The sequence below is a fragment of the Corythoichthys intestinalis genome, chromosome 21, assembly GCF_030265065.1.
Source record: "Corythoichthys intestinalis isolate RoL2023-P3 chromosome 21, ASM3026506v1, whole genome shotgun sequence".
Classification (NCBI taxonomy): domain Eukaryota; kingdom Metazoa; phylum Chordata; class Actinopteri; order Syngnathiformes; family Syngnathidae; genus Corythoichthys; species Corythoichthys intestinalis.
This window is the reverse complement of record NC_080415.1, coordinates 22,633,050-22,658,274: the sequence shown is the minus strand read 5'-3', so window position 1 is coordinate 22,658,274 and position 25,225 is coordinate 22,633,050. Positions and strand designations below refer to the sequence as shown.

Here is a 25,225-nt window from a genome sequence, read left to right as displayed (position 1 = left end):
GAAAGTGTAAATATGCTTGGAATATCATCGTACTCGATTGTTCTTTATTAAAAAAAAGAACTCAACGCTTGTTTTGACTGTTGAACGTTGTAGTTACAACCTCCCACCAGACGAGTAGCGCCATCTAAATCCGAAGTCAGCTGTTGAACACAAACAAGAGAAGAAAAGAGTTTGCGGGAAAACTGAAGCAAGTCAAGGAAGGGCGGTAGGTTAAACTGACATAAAATGTACTTCTGTAATACGGCTTCCATGCTAATGTGTTGTTCATTTGTTATGTTGGTATTATTTATGTCAGGTCCAACATGTTATGTGTCGTTAACCGCCCCAATAACATTGTATTTCCTGAAACACGCTGGTCCTTGTCATTAGACTAAACTGCTAAAATGACGACATTGCTTGGTACAATGAGACTACATGAATTTAAATACTCGCTGACGTATTGTAGAAACTTAGTTACTTACCGTTTTGTTGCCCTTAGTTAAAAACGACATCATGAATATTGATACCGAGGTCAAAAGAGGGATAACTGTCCTCTGGGAGACCCTGCAGTGTCCTATTTGGTAAATATCATTAAAAGGCTGTTCTAGCCATTAAATTGCATGGAACACTTTTTCAATGAAAATGTTGTTCTAATATTTTATCTTCACAAATAGTCTGGAATTGTTGACTCAACCTGTTTCTACAAAGTGTGACCACCAGTTTTGCAAGTAAGTATCATTTCATTGTCATATTTATTGCACTTGATTTATTAGGAGACGGAATGCCACTTTTTAAATTGTCAATAATCTACCAAAAACATATAAAGTGCACATTTAATTTATTACATGACCAAAGTTGTAACTTTTCTTCCTTTGTATAGTATTATATGAATTTAATCAGTTTACATTTAATTGATACGCTATATACCTACACTTTATTTATTTATTTATTTATTTATATTTATTTATTTATTACATGTTCTTAATTAGTCGTTACTCAACACTTTTCATCCACCTCCTTAGATTTTGTATGCTAAAGCTGTTGGACAACACCAAAAGAAGCACAGCCAACTGCCCAGTGTGTAAAGAAAAGATAACCAAGAGGTTGGACATTTAATAAGTCTCTGATAAAATAGTCTCTTTTGTTCATATATCCTGAATGACCCCTGTTTTTTTCCCTGTGTAGGAGCTTGCGGGAGAGTCAGAGTTTTCAAAGACTTGTCACAGGAGTGCAGGACATGATCCAGGCATATGAGTATGACACTGCCACAAACTGTAAGTACTGTACAGCTATAATTTTAGCTATCTCAACAAAAAAGGGTGACTTTAACATTGTTCATCGATAGATTTCACTGGACTTGCGCAGGAAATAAAACGATCTCAGTGAGTGCGATTCAATCATATTGGAATTCCGTTTGATTTTAACTGTCACTTGTCACTAATGGTTATTAAATCCTTTTCATTCAAAGCAGTGTCATTTATGACAAGCAGGTTGATAAGCCAACAGACAAATTGGAGGGTGTTGAAAATACACTTCAGAGTTCTCACTCATCAACAAAAGCAGGTAAAAGCTTGGTTGTAGACACAACTTTTTCACACAAAACTGTAATTCCCCTGATTGTTCAGATGAAGTTGAAATCTTAGAATCTTATTTTCAGCTACAAATATACTGATAACCCTCGAAATGATCGGCGGCTCATAAGATAATTGAATTGATATACTTATAGCGTGTTATTTTTGTCACTCAGAAAGTATTTTGTGCTGAGAATTCTTAAATGATTGCATTTATTTCTCTATTTAGCCCTCCAAGGATTTGCAAAAGTCATGGGCTTTGATGATTCCAATCCTTTGATGACAGAAGGTGAAATTCAAGAAGGCGGCCTCACAGACTCTGTTCAAACCTCACAGTATATGGAGTCAAAGAAAGCAACAGTTAAAACCTCAAGACTAGTGTCTCGAAGGAAAAGCCGAAAGGACCAAGTTGTGCCAGCTGTTTTGGAAAATCAAACTGTAACGCAATCTGCTGGGCAGAAAACTGATCCAGAGTTGGAGCATATCTCTGAGAAGAAGAAGAAGGAAAGTGTGGAGAAGGTTGCCGAGTGGCTTCTGAAGGTTCCTGCTGAGGAGAGCCTTGTGTTGGATGAACCCACAGAAGTTGCTCGCATTTCAGATGACTCGAATCGCTCCGCTTCAACTCCGGACATCAAGACATTCAACAATAAGAAGCAGGTCACCAAAACCCTTGAGGATGAGGTGTTTGGAACCACCTACAAACGAGAGCGAAAAAGTAACTCAAACGCACACTCCTCAGGGATACAGCCCAAGGCGACCAGCGTGACACTTGCTGATGTCAGGAAAAGCACTGAAGAGAATTGTGGAGATGTGGAAATGTCTACAACAAATATTCATGATGAGGATCTAGACAATTCTTCAGAAAATGATGAAAATGACAAAATTGATTTTTACAGCCTCGAAATCATTCATCTTAAACGCAAGCCAATAAAGAGATTACGTAGTGCATTACAGCAGGTTGACTCCGATTTGCAGACAAAGGCGAAGATGGAATGCATTGGTCCGAAAAAAGCAGACAAGCCGAGAGGTTCTTCAGAGAGAGGCAAATCCACCAGGTCCGCCAGAACTGTGAAACCTCTGATTCTTGTCGGAGTGCAAAATGAAGATGACATCGCTAAGAGTAAGCTGCCACCAGAGGCCGTTCAGGTTCATATTGAGAACTACCCAAGCAGCGAGGACCAGGAGTCGGCCGTCGCATCCTGCATTAGGAGAAGCAGAAGGCTGCTTTTGTCCTCCCAGAATGCACAGCAGCAAACTCCCTTGAAAGCTGCAACTGGACAGGGTGCAAAAACACTCGGAAAGAAAGTCAAAGACAATAGAACATCACCTCTGTTGGATCAAAATAATTGTAAAAGTAACGGATGCGTTTATGAGAAAGACATTTGTGCAATCGAAAACATGGAGCTCTCCCATCTGGAGAATGTTGTCACTGGAGTCACTCTAACTGAAAGCAAGGCATGTGCAGATCCTGACCCTCCTCCAATCCCAAGTTCTGCAACTGACAATGGGGTTGCTCAAGAAGAGGCAGTTAAGTGTTTGATTGCAAGTACCCTGGCGGAAAAGGAGGAGAACAGTAATGATAGCAAGATGGACAGTGATCAACTCTTCAAGCGCTCCAAACCCACCAAAAGGAAGCCATTCCTCACAACTCGGCAGGGTGCGAAATCACTTAAAAAGAATGTTAAAGACAATGGAACATTGGTTCAGTCAGATACAAAGACTCCTAGAAGTAACGGATACGTTTATGACAAAAACATCTGTGCAATCGAAAACATGGAGATCTCCAATCTGGAGAATCTTGTCACGGGAGTTCCTCTAACTGAAAGCAAGGCATTTGCAGATACTGACCTTCCTCTGATCCCAAGTTCTGCAACTGTCGATGGGGTGACTGTGGAAGGTCGAGTTCATCGTTCAATTCCGAGTACCACGGCGGAAAAGGAGAACTGTAACGATAGCGAGATGGACACTGAACAACTCTTCAAGAGCTTCAAGCCAACCAAAAGAAAGTCATTCCGCCTTACCCGTTCAAACAGGAAGAAGAGTCAGAGTGGGGATGAAAAACCCATGCTCAGTCCGAAGAAGAGCAACCCTACTGAATCAGATCAACAGTGTGCCAAAGAACAAACTTTGCCAATGTCGGACCTAACCGAGCCATCACCTTGTAGCGATTTGATCCCCCCGACCAATTTTCCCTTGAGGAAAATAAATTCAGAAGTGGTAGCTGCTTCAGTTCTCCTCAGGAGTACTGTCAGCAGTGCCTTGAGTCCCAACAAAGTGGCAATGCGTGAAACAGAAAGCCCTCTTATGTCCTTTGTCCCCCAGATCGTTGATTCTGGACTTTGCTTTCATGAACGAGAGCGCCAGGTAATTCCAGAGAGTACGTTAGAAACCTCTACAAGGGAGAGTCAAAAGAACACCACAGAAAGTCCTACCAAGGCTGGGAACAGTTCAGTGACTGCGTACCAACATCTCTTAGAGACTGACTGCTCCATGACTCCCGACGGCCTTGACATCCCACCAGGCCAACCACGTCACGGAACACAGACAAGCCCGCTATCGTACAGCCGAAGCAAACCTAGGAGGAAAATGCGAAGGAGAGCCCGGAGGCTGCAGTACTCATCAGAGACACAAAGCAGCTTCAGTGAGCAGTTGCAAACTTTTGAAATATTCCAAAAAGACACTCCACCCACTCAGGACAGATGTGCCGATAAAGCTAATGGACATGAAGCTAATGCTGACGCTGACCAGCAGGAAGCTAATGCTGAAACTAATGACCAGGAAGCTAATGATGTGCCAGGATGGAGTTCGAGTCCGGACTACGTTGCCTCCAGCCAAGCATCTGTCGATTTGTTTGACCCTCCAGATGAACGTAAGATAATGGAGAATTTACAGAATTTTGCTAAGTATTTTTACTCCATTTTCTTTCAGTTAAGCAGTGAATGACTTTTTTGCAGATGATGTGCCAGTGACTGGTGCCAGCATTTCTGCAGAGTCGTCACAATTCGCAACTGAGCTTCTTGTCACACAGGTAAATTTGAACGAGTTATCTCCATTCACAGCAACAGACATCCAATCCAGTAAAAGGGGTTTACTTGTATGTATTAAAAAATGTGGTCCCAGCATTTCTACATGCATTTCCCCATCATCCTACAGAGGGCGACATCCTCATTATTCCCAATGGGACTGTCATCTCCAGAATGACAGATTGCTTTGCTTTTTTATTTTTTGAAAAGACGTCCCTCTCAGCAAGTTTTTAAATTGCATTTTATTTACATGGGCCGCAGAGGAGATGATGTTTGTTGTTCTGCTCATCAATCATCCTGCATTCTCCCTTTATCTGTCCGCTGTCAAGCCTCAGTCAATTTATGTTCATATCACACTGAATTTTTTGTTCAACCGTTTCACTGCCATTTACATCTTTTGTTGTCAAAAGAAACCTACGATAAGCGCATATACGCATATTTAATGGCAGTTAAAAAAATTAACAACAAGACATCCTTGAGTTTTCCAATCATTAGTAACAGCTAAGTTTAGTTTCCACCTCCGCTGATTGACACTCATTATTCTTCATGTGTGAACTGAAGGTTGCATTCCAAGCTTTTCTTCTCACCCTCCTCAGTTCAGTCATTTGTAAAGGCTGCTTTTGTTTCCGTTCCCTCATTTGCCAGCAAAAGATGGAGATGCAGAAAGAGCTTGTGAGGCTGGAGAAGTTAATGGCATTGGTGACCGAGGTGCTCCAAGAGAAGGAGGCCAATCCTTCTGTGTGTAAGCAGATCACTCTGTTTAAAACATGAACATTTTATTATTTTATATTATTTATTATTAACCTTAATAAAAATAACATTAATCAAATTTCAACTGACTTATGCAGAAAAATATTAAGTAAATAGTCCATAATGTCACATCTCAAGTACCATAATGTTTTTTTGCGAAACATTTGACAACTCATGGTTGGTTTAAATTCATGAATTTGTGTTGTCTGTGTTTGTCATTAGGCCCAGTTGTGCGAAAAGGTGGTGAATGTGACCTGGATGTAAACCATAATCCAGAATGGTTAGTAATGTCTGCCATTTTGAAACCTAAACATAAGATGTATTCTGAACTTTGCAAATTGTCCCCATTTCAGAAGTAGAACACTATTTGACCTTAAATAACCCATCTCTCATAGAAAAACATTAAATACATTAACATTAACAAACAAGCAATAGTGCAAGGCTGTTCAGTGCAATTGCAGAGAGCGGTGACAGGTTTGTTCACATATTTACCATGAAGGTGTTGCCATTGCACTTTCAAACTCATCACCAGATACAGTTGAAATATGTATACATTTTGTAGCACTGTTTTAGTCAGGTGCAGGCTGGCGACCCGTCTGGCTTATAAAGAAAACACTAAGGGAAACCATATAGTTACATTTTATTCATAGTCCAACTTTTCTCAGTGCAGTTTTTGGTTCCGGTGGACATTTACAACTAAAATGTTCATCCTAGAGTAATATAAAGGTACTTGATTTATATGTGACCCAATATGTTGACAAATTTTTAAAAATCAGTGATTTGTCAACTATTAAAATAATTGTTAGTGATTTTTAATGTCATGTAAATCAATGCAATTTACATGACATTAAAAACTCCACACTCAATCTGGCATTTATTTTAGTTGCTCCAGTATGTGCTGCTGATTTAGATAGCAACAGTGTTCAAATGGGCTCAGCAGTTAACAGAGACAAATGCACCCAGTATTAGTTAATTCAGTATAAAAGAACCATGCACAAAAAGTAAGGGGTTAGGCATGTGCCGGTATGATAACCTTGAGCCAAAATATCCCGGTTTCATGGTATCATGGTATTGCAATTACAGCTGTAAAATGTGTTAATTTGGGATATTTGGGTTTAAAAAAAACTTTTTTCCCATTGAACTTGATTTTTATTTTTCAAAACAAAACAAATTTGAACATAAGAATAATGTTAAGTTTAAAGAAAATATATATTTTCTAAATAAAAATAAATGCAGTCCTTCAGGTGAGCCTAAACCCACCGGCACAGCTCAACATTATTACCATCAGAACAAAAATAATTATTTTCCATAAAAAGCATGTGTGTATGACTTGTATCATGTTTACAGTATACACACACTCTCTTTCTCAACACAGACCGTTGCCAGAGAGAGAAAAAAAAGGTTTCACCACCGCTAGACACACTAAACACGCTGGAGTTAACTCTCGTGAAACATTCATGACAGTGTTTACTAACCTTTAATTGTGTATAAATGTGAAATCATATTAGAGGTATTACCTTCTCGGCAGCCACCCTCCACAATCATGTGTTACATGTCGGCTGGCCTTCCTTCTCTAAGCCGCGGCCATCTCTAACTTTTCTCTAGCCAATGTATTCCCATACCAACGATTTCTTTTTCTTCAATGGAGGAAAAAGATCAGGAGTTTCACCTCCTCTAGCCATCGTGTAGCACATCTGACTCACTGACACTGAGCAAGAACCGGTGGGGAAGGGTTGAGCCTTGCAGCTGCAAGCAAGGGATTTCTCCATGCATTTTTGGGACATAAAAAATAGCTAATACCTTAGGTATGATGGAAAATTTTTGTGGATTTAAAACCTGGACGTTTTCATACCGGGGTATACCTTGAAATCTGTAATTGGCACATGTCTATTCGGGGTACAGTATTTGTCTTTGGTGTCAATTTTCAAGACCTAATATTTATTTAATAGTGAAACGTAAGTTCACATGTGTCTTATTAGATACGCACAGAAATAGCGTTCTAATTTTTGTGACAAATATAGCAACGTGCCTCCATACGTATTTGTTTACACTGCTATCTACTATAGGAATAACACTTATTTATCACTTCAAATAATTGGGTAGCTGCCCCTCGTCTGGCAGTGATGGGCGGATAATCTGTCCAATGAACCCCCAATCTACTCCCGCTCCACGGAGATTAAAAAAAAAAAAGTAAAAGTCATTACTCCCCGTATCTTCTATCGTTTCAGAGCACTTAGAAAAAAACTTGTGTTGCTTTGGTAATCTATCTCCTGCTTGACTGGCGCACCCACCTCCCTTACCCCCGCACACACACCTAAAGCCCTCGCCTCACAGGGTTCTAAGTGCTCCACTCCGAGCTAAGAGGGGCTGGCGGGTGATAACGTAAAAGGGGCTTAGCGAGATGAGCTGGTTGCGGAAAGGAAAAAGCAGGCAGAAAAGTGCGCCGCGGAAATAATTGCAACTGGTGTTGCGTGCGGCGGCTTCAGTGAGACAAAATCAATCATTGTTCGACATTGAAAGTGTTCAAACCAAGGGCCATACTTGCGGATTGATTGATAAAAAATGATTTTTTTGTAATGGTATGTTGTCAATTCTCGTAATTTTTCTCTGCTTTGGTACTATAATTCTATAGTCATAAAAGCTGTTGTTGTTGTTGTTGTTTTTGCCTTGTAATATTGCTAATTATTTCTAGTTTTGTTTATAACATGTTTTATTAATAAAATTTTGTACAGCTTTTTACTAGTAATTTAGCATTTTTTCCTTATACATAGTGAATTATAATTTTTTTTTGTGTATTCTGACTTTTCCTTTATAATAAATCACCATAAATTAAGGAAAATAAAACATTTGTATGGCTTTATTATAAAATTCTGACTTTGCTCTCCTCAAGGTATTTGTCAAACAGCATTACCTCTCCAATTGAGACCTAAATTATACTTCTCTTATGATCTAACTATTGTACTTTCCTAAAATCTACTTTCTGAAGTATTTGTATTTTTTTCACAATTGCATTAACTCATGACCTGCCATTGACATTGGTTAGACGTTCAATCCCATTCAATCCCAATTGTCCCATTTTGACTGGGAAAGTTCTCCCTGTCAAAATCGATTGGACGCCTACCATCAATGGCAGCCCATGAGTTTATAAAATTCCTGGCAGTTTTAAATGCAGCTTCTTTATTTTGCAGTAAAACCCTAGCAGAAGTTATGGAGGAGCCTGAGAGACGTCCTCAAAATGGAGAACAGTTGGCTCAGACTGCTAAAGAAATGTGTATGCTTTACATTTTATCTAACATCCTGTTGCTCATTATTTTACCAATAATTTATTCATTCTCCTGCATAGCGACAACACCCTCTGCACATGCAGAAGCAGGGGAGAAAAGTGTCGCCGAATCAAATTCAACCTCTAGCGACAAAGAGAACAAAACTCCCGAGAGTGACGGAAACAGAGCTAAAATGGTGCTTGTGTCATCTGGTTTGGCCCCCGCTGAGCAGGTGTGTGCGTATTCATCCGGCGAGACCGCAATTATCCAACTTAATGGCAGCGGTGTTGTTGAGGGGCGTGTCGCCTGTGCCAATCACACCTGGCTTTGTCGCAGATCACTGTGAAGAGGTTTGCTAAGAGACTCTGCGCTCGTGTGGTTTCCCAGGTGACGGCGGAGGTGACTCACATTGTCATGCGCACAGGTACGTTTGGACACTTTGTGCTTTGAACATGAGACCATCTGTAGAATAGGGGTGGCATGCTCGTTCTGTGATTCTTCATCACTTTTCACATTTTTTTATGTTTTTAAAGCTGTGAGGGAAAATTCAGCTCAATTTCTGCTGTAGTTGTGTTGCACATAATATAGAACAAGTAAGTGATTGAAGTGTAAGAATGCATTCCAAGCTTGGTCATGGTATGAATTAAACTCTTCAGTCTATTAGGGCTTCCACAAACAATTACAGTGGGGCAAATAAGTATTTAGTCAACCACTAATTGTGCGAGTCCTCCCACTTGAAAATATTAGAGAGGCCTGTAATTGTCAACATGGGTGAACCTCTACCATGAAAGACAGAATGTGGGAAAAAAAACAGAAAATCACATTGTTTAATTTTTAAAGAATTTATTTGCAAATCATGGTGGAAAATAAGTATTTGGTCAATACCAAAAGTTCATCTCAATACTTTGTTATGTACCCTTTGTTGGCAATAACGGAGACTAAACGTTTTCTGTAACTCTTCACAAGCTTTTCACACGCTGTTACTGGTATGTTGGCCCATTCCTCCATGCAGATCTCCTTAAGACCAGTGATGTTTTGGGGCTGTCGTTAGGCAACACTAATTTCAACTCCCTCCACAGATTTTCTGTGGGGTTGAGATCTGGAGACTGGCTAGGCCAATCCAGGACCTTGAAATGCTTCTGACGAAGCCACTCCTTTGTTGCCCTGGCTGTGTGTTTGGGATCATTGTCATGCTGAAAGACCCAGCCACGTCTCATCTTCAATGCCCTTGATGATGGAAGGAGATTTTCACTCAAAATCTCTCAATCTCTCGATACATGGCCCCATTCATTCTTTCCTTTACACAGATCAGTCGTCCTGGTCCCTTTGCAGAAAAACCTAAAGCCCCAAAGCGTGATGTTTCCACCCCCATGCTTCACAGTGGGTATGGTGTTCTTCGGATGCAATTCAGTATTCTTTCTCCTCCAAACACGAGAACCCGTGTTTCTACCAAAAAGTTCTATTTTGGTTTCAACTGACCATAACACATTCTCCCAGTCCTCTTCTAAATCATCCAAATGCTCTCTAGCGAACCGCAGACGGGCCTGGACGTGTACTAGGGGGCACGTCTGGCAGGGCAGGATTTGAGTCCCTGGCGGTGCATTGGGTTACTGATAGTAGCCTTTGTTACTGTGGTCCCAGCTCTCTTTAGGTCATTCACTATGTCCCCCAGTGTTGTTCTGGGATTTTTGCTCACCGTTCTTGTTTTTATTTTGACGCTATGGGGTGAGATCTTGCATGGAGCCCCAGATCGAGGGAGATTATCAGTGGTCTTGTATGTCTTCCATTTTCTAATAATTGCTCCCACAGTTGATTTCTTTACACCAAGCGTTTTACCTATTTCAGATTCAGTCTTCCCAGCCTGGTGCAGGTCTACAAGTTGGTCCTTCGACAGCTCATTGGTCTTGGCCATAGTTGAGTTTGGAGTGTGACTGACTGAGGTTGTGGACAGGTGTCTTTTATACCGATAATGAGTTAAAACACATGCCATTAATACAGGTAACGACTCAGTGGAGCCACGTTAGACACCGTTAGAAGAAGTTAGACCTCTTTGACAGTCAGAAATCTTCCTTGTTTGTAGGTGACCAAATACTTATTTTCCACTCTAATTTTGAAATAAATTCTTTAAAAATCAAACAATGTGATTTTCTGTTTTTTTCCCACATTCTGTCTCTTATGGTTGAGGTTGACCCATGTTGACAACTACAGGCCTCGCTAATCTTTTCAAGTAGGAGAACTTGCACAATTGGCGGTTGACTAAATACTTATTTGCCCCACTGTATGTTGTATTGGCTTATTTTTAAATCACATGTCATTTACAGTCATATGACTCTAGGCTTAACATTAGTTTCAAATTTGCATTGGAACCAAAAACAGCACTGAGAAAAGTTGGATGATAAATTCTGTGTAACTCTGTAACTATCATTGTTTCCCTAAGCAAATGTAGATATCATATTTTTATTGATTATAAAGTTAATCAGTCTGCTTTCATCAGGAAGTACAAAAATCTAAATATTTACTGTTTAGAAGCTCGAAGAGGATTTGAGCAATGTTTAGATAATCAGTATCGATCAAGGGTCGGCAACCCAAAATGTTCAACGAGCCATATTGGACCTAAAAAACAAAGATATCTGGAGCTGCAAAAAATTAAAAGCCTTATGATCAAGGCAACGTATGCTGTATGCATCTATATTACGGTAGCTATATCAGCCTAGAAATCAAAATGACTAAGTTAGCTACAAATACTTAATGTGCCTTCATGATTGTTTATTTTCCCTGCAGACTACTCTGTTGTACGATGCCCTCTCAAGTTTAACTTCATTACAATACAGGTAGTCCCCGGGTTATGAACGAGTTCCGTTCCTAGGTTGGCGATGTAACCCGAATTTCCTCGTAAGTCAGAATTAACCCTTAAAGTACCCCAAAATACCCTCGGAACCTTAAAATAACTATCTAGAAACATGCATTATATATCATATTAATAAGATAAAGAATAAGATACTGCGAGGTACGTTGTGTTAAATGCTGATATATTCAATGACTATTTGGGCTTAAGAAAACAAAACTCCTTAACTTGCGTGTGAGTCGCCTTGCTGAGAAAAAAAGAGAGTAGGGAGGCGAGAGAGGGGGCATATCATGGCCGCCGAGGTCCCCAGCGAGCCTGCCGTCCGAACTCCAAAAAACAGTTTGGAACTCGCCTAGTTGGCACCGGGTGAGAAGCAGCAGCAGCATGAGAACAAGGAATTGGGACCTGACGCCGCCAGGAACTGCAGGACGGCTGCGACGCTGCTGGGGAAGGAGGGGATCCTGACATGGCAAGAACTAGGTATTTTTTATGCGACTAAAAAAAAACGACTGGAGACAGAATGGCGGACGAAACTCCAGCATCGTAAAGTCGGAATCACCGAGTCGAGTACTTCGTAACCCGGGGACTATCTGTATTAATAAATTAGAAGAATGTGTCATGTTTATCCTCCTACATAAACCATATTAAAACAAAAATATATTGCCCTACCCTATCGTTTTTCATTCCATTTTCAAAAAATTTTTGAAAAAGCTCCAGGGAGCCACTCGGGCACTGCTAAAGAGCCGTGGGTTGCTGACTCCCTGTATAGATAAACATTAGGGGTCAAACTCAGGCCCAGGAGCCAGATCTGGCCCACCACCTCATTGTTTGCGGTCCACAAATGCAAACCATGTGAATAGACTTTTAAGAATGATGAGATGTTGCAATTTAAAAAAAAAAAAATTCCAATCCCTCTTTTAAAATGAATTGTATAATTGCTGAGCACTTGTTTTTACTGGTACAGTGCCTTGCAAAAGTATTCGGCCCCCTTGAATCTTGCAACCTTTCGCCACATTTCAGGCTTCAAACATAAAGATATGAAATTTCATTTTTTTGTCAAGAACAACAAGTGGGACACAATCGTGAAGTGGAACAACATTTATTGGATAATTTAAACTTTTTTAACAAATAAAAAACTGAAAAGTGGGGCGTGCAATATTATTCGGCCCCTTTACTTTCAGTGCAGCAAACTCACTCCAGAAGTTCAGTGAGGATCTCTGAATGATCCAATGTTGTCCTAAATGACCGATGATGATAAATAGAATCCACCTGTGTGTAATCAAGTCTCCGTATAAATGCACCTGCTCTGTGATAGTCTCAGGGTTCTGTTTAAAGTGCAGAGAGCATTATGAAAACCAAGGAACACACCAGGCAGGTCCGAGATACTGTTGTGGAGAAGTTTAAAGCCGGATTTGGATACAAAAACATTTCCCAAGCTTTAAACATCTCAAGGAGCACTGTGCAAGCCATCATATTGAAGTGGAAGGAGCATCAGACCACTGCAAATCTACCAAGACCCGGCCGTCCTTCCAAACTTTCTTCTCAAACAAGGAGAAAACTGATCAGAGATGCAGCCAAGAGGCCCATGATCACTCTGGATGAGAGAGTCATTGGACAACAATCAGTCGTACACTGCACAAATCTGGCCTTTATGGTAGAGTGGCAAGAAGAAAGCCATTTCTCAAAGATATCCATAAAAAGTCTCGTTTAAAGTTTGCCACAAGCCACCTGGGAGACACACCAAACATGTGGAAGAAGGTGCTCTGGTCAGATGAAACCAAAATTGAACTTCTTGGCCACAATGCAAAACGATATGTTTGGCGTAAAAGCAACACAGCTCATCACCCTGAACACACCATCCCCACTGTCAAACATGGTGGTGGCAGCATCATGGTTTGGGCCTGCTTTTCTTCAGCGGGGACAGGGAAGATGGTTAAAATTGACGGGAAGATGGATGCAGCCAAATACAGGAACATTGTGGAATAAAAAACCTGTTGGTATCTGCACAAGACCTGAGACTGGGACGGAGATTTATCTTCCAACAGGACAATGATCCAAAACATAAAGCCAAATCTACAATGGAATGGTTCAAAAATAAACGTATCTCCATCCAACCTCACTGAGCTCGAGCTGTTTTGCAAGGAAGAATGGGCAAGAATGTCAGTCTCTCGATGTGCAAAACTGATAGAAACATACCCCAAGTGACTTGCAGCTGTAATTGGAGCAAAAGGTGGCGCTACAAAGTATTAACGCAAGGGGGCCGAATAATATTGCACGCCCCACTTTTCAGTTTTTTATTTGTTAAAAAAGTTTAAATTATCCAATAAATTTTGTTCCAATTCACGATTGTGTCCCACTTGTTGTTGATTCTTGACAAAAAAATTAAAATTTTATATCTTTATGTTTGAAGCCTGAAATGTGGCGAAAGGTTGCAAGGTTCAAGGGGGCCGAATACTTTTGCAAGGCACTGTATCTGATTTCAAAACCAAGTATCATTCAATTTATTGGCTATAATAATATGAGGCTATCATATGTTTATACATTTTTGCAAGCTTGATTGCACTCTGATGGAAACAATTACTATGATGTGGACAGCAACAACAATTTGTTTGACACCCCTGCTCTGAACGAATTTGGTTATTGATTAGTTGTCAATTAATTGTGCCAGACTACACAGCCGACGCACCACTTTGGCAAGCAAATGACCTACCACACATATTTCACGTCACTCTCATTGGGAATCTTAGAGTGATGCGGCACCACTAATTGATTGAACAAGTTTCTCAATGTGCGGCTGGTACACCTGCGCCTTGGGATTGAGTTAATAGTTTTACTCAGGCATTTCAAACAAGCTCTCACCGGCTTAGGTTTGTACTTTAAAAGAACATTTTCATTTCCGACATTACAGTCTGTTTTGTGCCGCTTCCTAACACGAGCCATTTGGAGATAAGGCGCCGACCTCATTCTTTTGCTCGTCACTAATTACCCTCCCTGATAGATTATTTTTAATTCACCGTCTCGAAAGCGTCACATTGCAACGAGGCCTTAAGAGGCGGTCGTTTCCCTGGCAACTAAGAACTGGGGAGTGCTCGGCCACCTGATCCTTGCCGGTTTAACATTGGAAGGTGTGCTGAATGAATAAAATCGTTATAATTGGTCATTTTCAATTATCTCATTAACTGCCATTCATTAAGATAGACATTCAAGCCATTGACCTCCATAAACTGCGAGGTGCTTGTTGCGTTCAGTAGCTCCCAGTTCAAATAGAATGGACTTCTGTTGCTGTCAATGGCAGCGAGTAAATCATAATGCTGAAAAATAAATTCCTGTTCCTTCATTTTTCTCCACAAGATGACCAACTTGTATGCGAGCGTACACTCAAATACTTCCTTGGCATTGCAAGCAGAAAGTGGGTGGTGAGCTTCAATTGTAAGTATTATCCTTAATTATTGTTTTTCTGCCCTACTCGCTGCTCTGTCATGATTTATGTGACAACACCTTCCTCGGCGAAAAACATAACCTGACAATAGGGAAGCGCTCCCAAATAAGTCAACTATTTCTTCTCATTTGCACCCTGCAGGGATTACTGAATGCTTCAAGCAAAAGAAACTCTTGGACGAGGTAGCCCGCCCCCTTTATATCTGCGTGTTGAATTAAGGCTGCATGACGAAGCTTTCCACGCCGTTTCCTACGATACACGTCATGCATTATTTGTCAGCCATTTGCTCTCGCATTCCCAGCAGCTGGTGTAATGACTCCACTGCATCACAGTGCGCTCATTATGAAACCAAATAAGTGTTTTTCCAACTTGTACTAGCTGGTCTGTCTGAATACTGGCTTGCTTGGATTTTTTTTTTTTTTTAAAGATTTATGCATTATTATTGTTTTGTCATCCCTCTATTCAGAGTTTATACGAAGTGAGAGGTGACGTGGTGAACGGGTCTAACCATCTTGGCCCTATGAGAGCTCGCACCACCAATGACGATAACGTGAGTAGATCTAGAAAAAACATAATTAAGGCTATATCACTCAGCCCTACCTGGTAACAGTTGGGAAGTTGACCAATTGGCTGCTCGTAACTCGTAAAAATCTATATCATAAGGCAAGGTATAGCAATTGATTTAGGCAGACATTTCAGGCTCAGTGATTTTAATGCAAAATCATCCACACTGGCTTGAATGAACGTGGCCACCAATTGCCTGGCGCTCAAATATCCCCCGAAGGACATTAGCGTTGTCTAAATTAAAAATCTGTACCAGCGAGACTTTCATCAAACAAAGCACCTCTGGCTGATGATCATTCTAAAGCGACAGGAGAGGAGAGAAAAAGTCGTTTTCTCCCCGATAAAGCGCACGTTTCCTCACCCTATGCACGTTTCTGACCTCACGCTGTCTGACTGATGTGCCCACCAAGGCTCAAGGAAGCCATTTAATATGACTATTTCCAGCTAAGTAAGGTGACCCTGAATGGAATAAAGTGCTTGTCATGGTTGTCGGATGTGTTGTTCATTTTGCATGTTGGCGCCTCTATTTTTTTCAAGCAAAGAATTTTGATGCAGGTTTAAGCCATTTTTTTGTCTCCTCAGCTTCTCATGAGGGACTACGAAATCTGTTTCCAAGGACCTTTCCCAGACATGACCACAGGTAACTTATTAGTTGCCTTTCCAGTTCAAATAAGATCATTAACTGAACATCAAACTGCAAATTTGACGGTTTCTTGGATTCCAACATAGGCTTGTGATTCATGGAAACCCTCACATTTTAGCTTAAAATGTGGCCTAATATTTTATTAATTTCTTTAAATAAATGATCATTCAGAATGTTGTGCCTGTTGGGGAGCTGTAAGTCATCTAATTAAGGCGTGCATTTTGATGAAAATGCATATTTAGTAGAGATGTGTGAAATTTCCGATTCTTAGATTATTTGCGATTCGGCCGTGGAAGATTCGAGAACGATTCAGAAACATCCAAATTTCGATTATTGAAATATGTCAAGTAAAGCAGAAGTAAAACACAGTCAGCGCGGTCTTCGGGACGCAATGAGGAACGGCCAGAGAATAAACGTCATGCTTGTCATTACCCGGGTAATGACAATGCTCAACTCACGGCTTGGCTCAACTCATGCCGCTAGATAAAAGGCAAGGCAAATTTATTTATATAGCCCAATTCAACACAAGGCAATTCAAAGTGCTTTACATCACATGAAGATCATAAAAATCACATTTAAATCAATACAACGTAAAAACCAAGACAATCAAAATAGGAAATAAAATTATGCATAAAAATCGCATTTAATCACAAATAGAATAAAAAGAATAAAAATAAAAACTACTACTACTAATAATAATTGATATCAGCAATGGTGATAAGCACAAGAGGAATAGAAAGCAAGTAGATTGAAATATATAGACAGCCCAATCCAGTTAGACTAGGAACGTTCGTTCATTCAAAACCAGAGCATTCACAGTCATTCGGTCCGGTTTTCGGGGCATTTACAGGTCACTTGCTTTTAATTTTAGGGCATTTACAGGTCATTTCCTGTTGAGTTTGAGTCACTGCCTATTTATTTGGGTGATTCCCAGGTCGCTTCCTGTTCCGTAACGCAAAATAAAGAGCAAGTGACCCATAAAATACCCCAAAATCAACAGGAAGCAACTGAAAATCAAAAGGTAAATGACCATAAATGGCCCAAAATTACTCATTGCCTGGCATTGGCTGCCACTGACGGCGATAGACATTCGTTCATTCGCTGCCATCCCTCCCACTTCAAACGAATTGGACGTCTACTAGTGATAAACTCATTCCAATTCACAGCAGAAGCTTGTTTTTCTGGTAATTCGTTTTTTTGTAGAGTATCCTAGAATGATTTCCTGACCAATGTATCGAAAATCGTTGTATCGCGTCAGATCATCGTTATCGTGAGCTTTGTATCGCAAATCGTATCGTATCGTGAGGTACCAAGAGGTTCCCACTCCTAATAATACCTGACTGCTGCCGACAGCCGCTACAAACTACGTCCACATAATGCTGCGTTAGATATCACATATATAACGAACTCGATGCGAAATGACAGACTCGGCGGCGTTAGCAGCACATGTATAGAAAACTAGATGCAAAATGACAGACTTGCCGGCGTTAGTAAACATCCGCCATCTTAAAGCAGTAGACTTCCCTGGAGGGCTGTTGTAGCGAAACTTCCAAGCGATCCTAAATTAACTTTTTATCTAAAATACTCCTAAATCAGCAAAATCTTGACTTGAATCTTTTAAAACTCTCAAGTGTCAAAAGTAGACAGAAGGGAAATTATGGAATAACGGGAGCCATTTTAAAAACTTAAACGCTTGATTCACAACATTAAATAATTAATTGTAGTTTAAAGCTGCTAATACAGAATGGGGACTTGAGTATTTTATTTACTGTTTTGAACTGGTATTTTGATACTGAAATAGTCGTTTATTTAACCCTAAGAGGATTTTTGTACAACATTTGTGACTAATGTATGAAACATTAAAAGCAGCTAATAGCTGTATCAATAATTGATTTATAATCGAGTCGTAGCCTCTGAATCGTAATCAAATCGTTAGGTGCCCAAGCGATCCTAAATTAACTTTTTATCTAAAATACTCCTAAATCAGCAAAATCTTGACTTGAATCTTTTAAAACTCTCAAGTGTCAAAAGTAGACAGAAGGGAAATTATGGAATAACGGGAGCCATTTTAAAAACTTAAACGCTTGATTCACAACATTAAATAATTGAATGTAGTTTAAAGCTGCTAATACAGAATGGGGACTTGAGTATTTTATTTACTGTTTTGAACTGGTATTTTGATACTGAAATAGTCGTTTATTTAACCCTAAGAGGATTTTTGTACAACATTTGTGACTAATGTATGAAACATTAAAAGCAGCTAATAGCTGTATCAATAATCGATTTATAATCGAGTCGTAGCCTCTGAATCGTAATCAAATCGTTAGGTGCCCAAAGATTCCCACCTCTGAAATATAGTGACTCAAAATTTGCCTGCTGGTGCTCTAACTCAAGGAATATACAATAAGCCTCATTTATTTTGGTTCAATGGAATCCAACATAAATATTTGTAAAGAACATATTTTTGTGGGTATGCGTAAAAAAAGTATCAGTATCTCACCAAGCTTCTCTGTGAAATTCATGTTTGTCAACTATTGCAATGACTACTAAATCCCATTAGAGGGCAGTTTTGTATCACTGGATTTGTTATCAGAACAGATTTTGAGTAAAATATTAGGAGGAGAATTTAAGTTAGTCGAGAGAAATGTCAACATTGGAATTCAAAAAAGTTTAGACGCCTTAAAATAAAAAATATACATATAGTTTTTGAAGGCTCACATTTGCAGAATAAAAACCCACAGTTCATGAAGTGCACGCTGAACATTATTTTAAATGTATGTTTGATTGGGGTGAAGAATCTTCGAGATACTTTGAAAAATTTTTCTCAGGACAAAAAAAGTTTGAGAAGTCCTCCTTCTAACCACAACAAATCATTTGCATCTGTTTGTGCTAGTTCCATGCTGTCGCACACTGCTGTTTGCCGAATGGTAAATGACTCTCAGCCGCAGTGATGTCAGCGTCCTGCAGGCCTGCCACAGGCGTCGGCCCACAACAAGCCGACTTCTGACTGACGTTATAATCAGCTTGAAAATTACGTGCCTGTTGTTATGCTGTACACATTGCTTAATGTTAGACGAGCATTCACTCTACCATTTGTGATTCAGTTGCTCTGAATCAACAGCATTGATCGTTATCAGTTTTTAAAAAGCATTTTTAGAAATAGAATAATATAGTGACTACATCTTGAAGGCTTTGATTAACACAAGACTAAAACTGATCATGTGCTTGTGATTCGACATCTGTTGCCGTCAGCAAGTTAAAATGAACTACTTTACATCCACATTTCAACTTGTAATAATGATAAGCAGGTGCGCTGAATACAGAGATGCTTGTAATTGTGTTCGGCACATTCTCACACGCATGCTAATAAACTCGCCGAGCTGAAATGCCAGAGGAAAAAATAATGGAATGAGGACTGGCACGCTGGCATCACAGCATATGATCGCTCCTTTCGTAGCATCACACAATTACTCTGTGGCTTTCCTTGCCTGTATTTGCATTTTTATATTTTAATGTTGCTACATGTGTGTTTGTTCATCTCCCAGAGGAAATGGAGTGGATGGTGCAGCTGTGTGGAGCCACGGTGGCCAAAGACCCGCTTGAGCTCCAAATGAAACGGGTAAAACTATCTTCCCAAAAACAAAAATTACTCTTAATATTTTACCAGAGAAATTCTTTGAACCATTTTGGAGACCAAAGGTTTGGTTTAACTCTACTGTTATGTTTGTTTCTTAAGAAGTACATTACTGTCTCTGGGTATTTGACTCAGGGCATGTTTACCTTACCACAAACAGCATAAAAGTAAATTCCCAGTTAACATTGTTTATATCTCAATATCAAACAAAATATAAACATTTCAGACTAAAAACAACAGTTTAAACTGTACATACAGTTGTGTTAATATAATAACAGCTATGATGCATACTACCACAGCAACAGGCAGTGAACAGTTATGTTTCTATTTTTGGTATGTTAGAAAAACTTATAGGCCACAATATTAATATTTGGTATATAAGTGAGACCTACTTTGCCCCAGAATGTGATGTCCACAGATGTGGACGCCAGGTCTCAATTGTACTAAAAACATGTTTTGGATTATTTTTTAATGGATAAATACATTTATATATTGATCAAGTATAAATCAAGCACAAAATTGAATTAAAATGAAGGAAAATAGGAATACACTATGCTGTTGTCCCCCAATAACAGTCTAAAATTGAGTGCCCCTCCCCCATTGTGTTTAGCTCGTCTGCAATTGACAGACAATGGACAACAACAGTCCAGTTAATATACACTGTGAAGACTGAGGCTACGTCTACACTAGGACAGATAATGGCCTTACACGTGTAATTAGACTATAAGGCATGTCGGCTACACTAATGTGCCACTTCCTGGTGCAAGTTCTTCCACAGCCATTGTATACAGTTTATCCTATTGAGTGTAGAACATGTGTCAGGAACCTATTTCTCAAGCCCCTTTCACACACATATCCTGGTAAATTCCCATATAAGGTGACTCAGGATTTACTCGTGTCATTGCTTTCACGCATAGAGAGATATCCCGGGAATGACGCGGGTTGGGCACTTTCACAGACTTGTCCCGTGTTGCCCATTGGCGCTTTTTGTGCAGGGAGGGCTGCTGGTGCGATTTTATAACCCGGATATTATTAGCCTGGTACTCCAGACTCACCGCTGTTCCAGCTATTGAGTCTGGCCACCATTAAGCGGATAAAATTTCCAGGGCAGAGCAAGCCACAGCAAACAGACAGCGGAGTGGACCAATCAACGACAGGCGGATGTGACCTTAGAAACGCGACGAGGGACTTGCACGCGGAAGTAAACATACGAGGAGAGTGGAGTTTATTCAACATGGCTAGCGCGAGACAGACTGTTGTCAATGACTTGTGTCGATGTGTTTTTGGTAATTTAAAACTGATTTTACCGTGGATTGGAACATATTCTCGGCTCTCCTGTTCGCCATCTGTGTTGTTGTGGAGACGACTTTCGACGCGGAAGTGTGACGTTGCTCGTTAAGAACACGTTACGCAAATAAACGAATCTGATTTGATGATAGATTTTGTACCTGCTCATGAGGCCGTTAATGGATTGGGTCCCAGACTAGTCTCTCAGTGTTTGAAAACACAGTCTGGCCGTGCCAGGCAAGGACATTACATAATTTTTGGTCTGCACCGGCTGTCACATTCTGTTGGTCAGATCGTATTTTGTTACAGAGCCGGTTGTGGTGACCTTCCCGACGTCGTAACAAGACTGTATTCAAGCCCAGGCAATCCAAGAGAAGGGTGCCGAGATATTTATTTGGTAGGCGCCATTCGACACCTTGTACTTTCGAATTTCATGCATTTGCTAGCTTGTTCGTCTGCTGCCCTTGTTTTGAAATCCTCTACGGTTGTGCTGGTATTTGAGTATATTTGTTTTGTTGTCTTATCGGCTCTCTGCCTCCTGCTTATGTTAATATTATCAATCCATGTCGACCTATTGTAATGGACCAATTGTGTTATTCCCCCTTTTCTGCAATTGCGTGTATTTTTGTTTGTATTTAATAAACCCTTGAATATACTGTATCCCTCCATTGTTTTCTGTTTTGAGGTACAACCTTGTTTCCGCATTTGCGGACCCTAACATCGGGAACAAAATAAACCACACATTTCCAAAGATGGATGATGGACTCTCTTCCTCGGCTCTACGATCCAGTTGCAATTTAGTTTTGTTATGTTTTCAGTTTATTTTACCTATTTCCTGCTCGCAATGTTCATAAGTGCGATGTGTGCTTACCGCTTTTCGCCTTACTGTGAAGAAAGAGGAAGTGACGATCGGCCCGCCATGATATTTACATCATCAGCCATCATGCTGTGACCCGGGAATTTAACACCTGCTTTCTCGTACACCGCTTCCCAGGAAAGTCCCGGACATTATACTAAGACGTGACTCAGTGTATCTCTGCATCATCTCCGTGTCAGTCGACCCGGGAAATTGCTTTCACATACAAGGGCTGCCCGTGTAGATCCTGGGATTTAAATGGTGTTCAAGTGTATGTGAAAGGGGCTTCAGAGTCATTTTTGGCTCTTTTGATGAGTGCATCTGCCTTTTCGCCAACCGGTGATTTTAAATGTTGTACCCGCCGGCTTGTTCAACATGAACGAGCTGTGATGAGCTGATAATGCATTCACACACTGGATTTTTCTTGAACCTTCAAACGTACATCGCAATCATATGCTTTATTTCAGTGACCATTAATGGTCTTCCCATCGCGGATTACAGGGAGATGAGCATTATTATTACTGAGATCATTTTGCGCGTTAAGTCTCCGATCAGCCAGCAGTGGGGCACAACTGTGCGACTGCTCGTAAAAGTCGAGCGTGACCTCCCCTTCACTCCCGCCCCTTCTTGATGTGTTCAAGTGCTTTCACGAAAAAAAACAGTGATGACAAAACAGGGTTCCCGTTCCCTGGTCTAGAAGGTGTAGTAAGTTTCCAACCGCAAGTTTCCAGTTCAGAGGTAAACCGCGCGTACGATGACGTAACACATGAGGCTGCTCCTTTCTACGCATGCGTAGGTTGCGCAAATTCTGCCGTACCTTTCATAAGCAGGGGGGTGGTTTAAACACATCCTAAACGTAGTGTGGACAGGTATGAAATAGGCGGCGATAATCGGAGAAAATTATCAGTCCTAGTGTAGACGCAGTCTGATTGTGAAGGCTCATGTTTCAGTGCCGTTGGCAGCACTATACGTCCAATCCATTTTGACTAGGAGGGCTAGCAGCGATCGATCATTCACTGCCAGCCTCTTCCATCCATCAATGATAGCCATAGCCAATGAGTAAAATGACTGCCCATTAAAAGTTTAAAAATATAATATTACTAGTTGCCCCTATTGCTGTGAGTGTTACTGTTTCAATTTTAATGAATCCATCTTGTGCATATACGTTTCATATCCAGAATGGTGTATTATTTAACTAAAGTACATCCCTGCACATTGTACGTGTCACTAAAGCACTTGCCCTCTGTCAACGCTGCAATTATGATCACTATTCATGACTCCATCCCAGCTTGGTTTGCTGCTGAGCATTAGTGGAAAGATGCTAAATAAATGAAAGCTGGAAGTTGCATTAAAGCTGTGTCAATTTGTTTTTTTAAGCCTCTTGTTTCGTCCCACAGAAGTCCAATCAACTGGTCATCGTTCAGACTGCATCGGCGCCATGTACATACAGCGGTAGGTTTCATATCACATGCACACTCAAGACTAACACTGATTGCCAAAAAGTAGCACTGATAAAACATTCATATGTTAAAATTTCCAGTTACATTTGTATTCATTATTCATCCTTGCAATGAAAGCTTCTGCTTCTCTCCACAATCTTCACAAACAATTAGTGTTACCGTTTAGTGTGAAACTCTCACCAAGTCTGACAGACGACAGACAAGGTGGCAGACGTTCTTTTTTACCGACGCAACAGATTTGCAGGGGAGAGCGAGTGTGAAAATTTTCAGCCGACAGAGAAATGACCAAGAGCAAATGTCAGACTGAGAGGCGTGAGACGAGAGGTTTGAAGACCTGCGAGGGCGAACAGCAATGTTGCAATTTCCAAATTACCAGCCGTTAAAAAAATTGTAATAGCTTCCTTATAGGGCTTGAATGATTAAACTAGATGTACAGTATGTCTAACATTTGATTGTAATTCTATTCACACCAGTTTTTATTCACTTTACAGGTCTCCTCAAACAAGTCCCAGTTGTGACTCGCGGTTGGTTGTTGGACTCGGTGGGCACCTACACCCTCCAAGGTTACAGCAACTACCTAGCGTGAGCTAAGGACATCTTTTACCACCTTTTTATTGTGAAATGTCCTGTAAAAATTGTGCAAAAACCAAAAGACCACTAACATGTAAAGTAAATGCTGAATAAATAATTAATCAAAACTTCATTTTTTTTTTTAAATCATGAGGAAGTTCACAGCACCTTTAGAAATGTAAATATTTTGAATTAGTAACTTAAAAACTCAATTTTATTTAAAAAAAAAAAACAAACAAACAAACAAAAAAAGCACTTGATGTCTATCATAAACCAGTAGCAATTGAATAGCCTAGCACGACACGCAATAACCACGTAGTCAGGAAGGACATCACATACTGTACGTAGTCTTTAATTTGTTGGCTCCCATTAACTGTGATAGACGTTTAATCTATTTGAATGGGAGTGTTTGCAGTGATCCTTTTGGCGTAAAGTTATCAATAATTAATATTGAATCAAGTTGTATGTGTTCTGTGTGAGTTATGTCTCTTGATCTGTTTTATTGAACTGTGCTATTTCAAAATGTTTTGAATGCATAACACTAGGGCTGAACGGTATTGTAAAAAACTGACATTACAACTTTTTGGGGTTTTGCCATATATTGCGGTAATAAAACTAGAAGAATTTTCACCAGATGACTTGAATAGCTCTGTTTGGGAAGACTTTGGTGGACCACTATGACCACATTGTATTAATTAGGGATGTCCCGATCCGAACACATCAGATAACAACAAATGGCTAAATATACTTATAAATTTAAAAAAAAAAACATTAGCTCAAACAAAAACTTGGCTTATGTTGGTCTTAACAGGGCGGCTGCTGGATTCAGCCCTGTGAAATGAGTTACCGGTATGTTATATTCACTGTTGCCACTAGAGGGCAGTGTATCCCCCTCCAAATCAATAAAACTAAATGTGAACACTTTCAAAACAAACCATTACAACTCTACTTTAATTAAACAAATACTCGAAGCAGCAAAATATAATTTGAATATTTTTTTCTCATCGAATTACTCAAGTTAATCGTTTAATCGTTGCGGCACTAGATCGGAACATCCCTAGTGTTCATATCATACCATTTAATCCAGGCTAAGAGGGTTTATCTGTGAATGATTAAGATGTGTCATGTGCAGGCCTGCATAACACATACATAAGAAGGAGGGCAGTAGAACGACATAAAAGGGATGTTCTGAATTTTTTACATTAGGCTTCATTTCTGAGGGGGGGGGTTAATTAGTCGGTGGAGTTGGTTTCAACAAATTCGGTGCAGTTTTAGTTATTTGTTAGTTGCAGGGCTCTGAAGTGGCTGAGCTCGCGCTAGTCAATGGTGCTTGCTAACATT

At 40.1% G+C, this 25,225-nt stretch overlaps 1 protein-coding gene across 3 annotated transcripts; it reads left to right on the top strand.

Annotated features, from left to right (window-relative positions):
- The first annotated feature begins 129 nt into the window (after positions 1-129).
- LOC130909139 (breast cancer type 1 susceptibility protein homolog) lies at positions 130-24,489 on the top strand. Of its 3 annotated transcripts, none has more exons than XM_057825257.1 (21): positions 130-205; positions 479-560; positions 654-707; positions 1,002-1,082; positions 1,165-1,253; positions 1,325-1,361; positions 1,448-1,542; positions 1,780-4,419; positions 4,505-4,578; positions 5,219-5,315; positions 5,546-5,603; positions 8,512-8,594; positions 8,667-8,818; positions 8,923-9,010; positions 14,783-14,860; positions 15,012-15,052; positions 15,337-15,420; positions 16,017-16,074; positions 19,623-19,696; positions 23,252-23,306; positions 23,806-24,488. In XM_057825257.1, exons 2-21 carry the CDS (start codon positions 493-495, stop codon positions 23,898-23,900), a joined length of 4,101 nt encoding a protein of 1,366 aa, XP_057681240.1. In that variant the 5' UTR covers positions 130-205; positions 479-492; the 3' UTR covers positions 23,901-24,488. The 3 variants fall into 3 exon arrangements, with proteins under 3 accessions (XP_057681240.1, XP_057681237.1, XP_057681238.1); XM_057825254.1 differs by lacking the exon at positions 130-205 and adding an exon at positions 215-399 and having other exon boundaries at positions 23,806-24,489; XM_057825255.1 differs by lacking the exon at positions 130-205 and adding an exon at positions 215-399 and having other exon boundaries at positions 1,451-1,542.
- Positions 24,490-25,225: the final 736 nt, after the last annotated feature.

What these genes read in the sequence shown, in the direction of transcription:
- LOC130909139 (XM_057825254.1), top strand. An exon ending in TCAGACTGCTAAAGAAATGT is followed by an intron (nt 8,595 to 8,666) that starts GTATGCTTTACA and finishes TCTCCTGCATAG; the next exon opens with CGACAACACCCTCTGCACAT. An exon ending in AAAAGAAACTCTTGGACGAG is followed by an intron (nt 15,053 to 15,336) that starts GTAGCCCGCCCC and finishes CCCTCTATTCAG; the next exon opens with AGTTTATACGAAGTGAGAGG.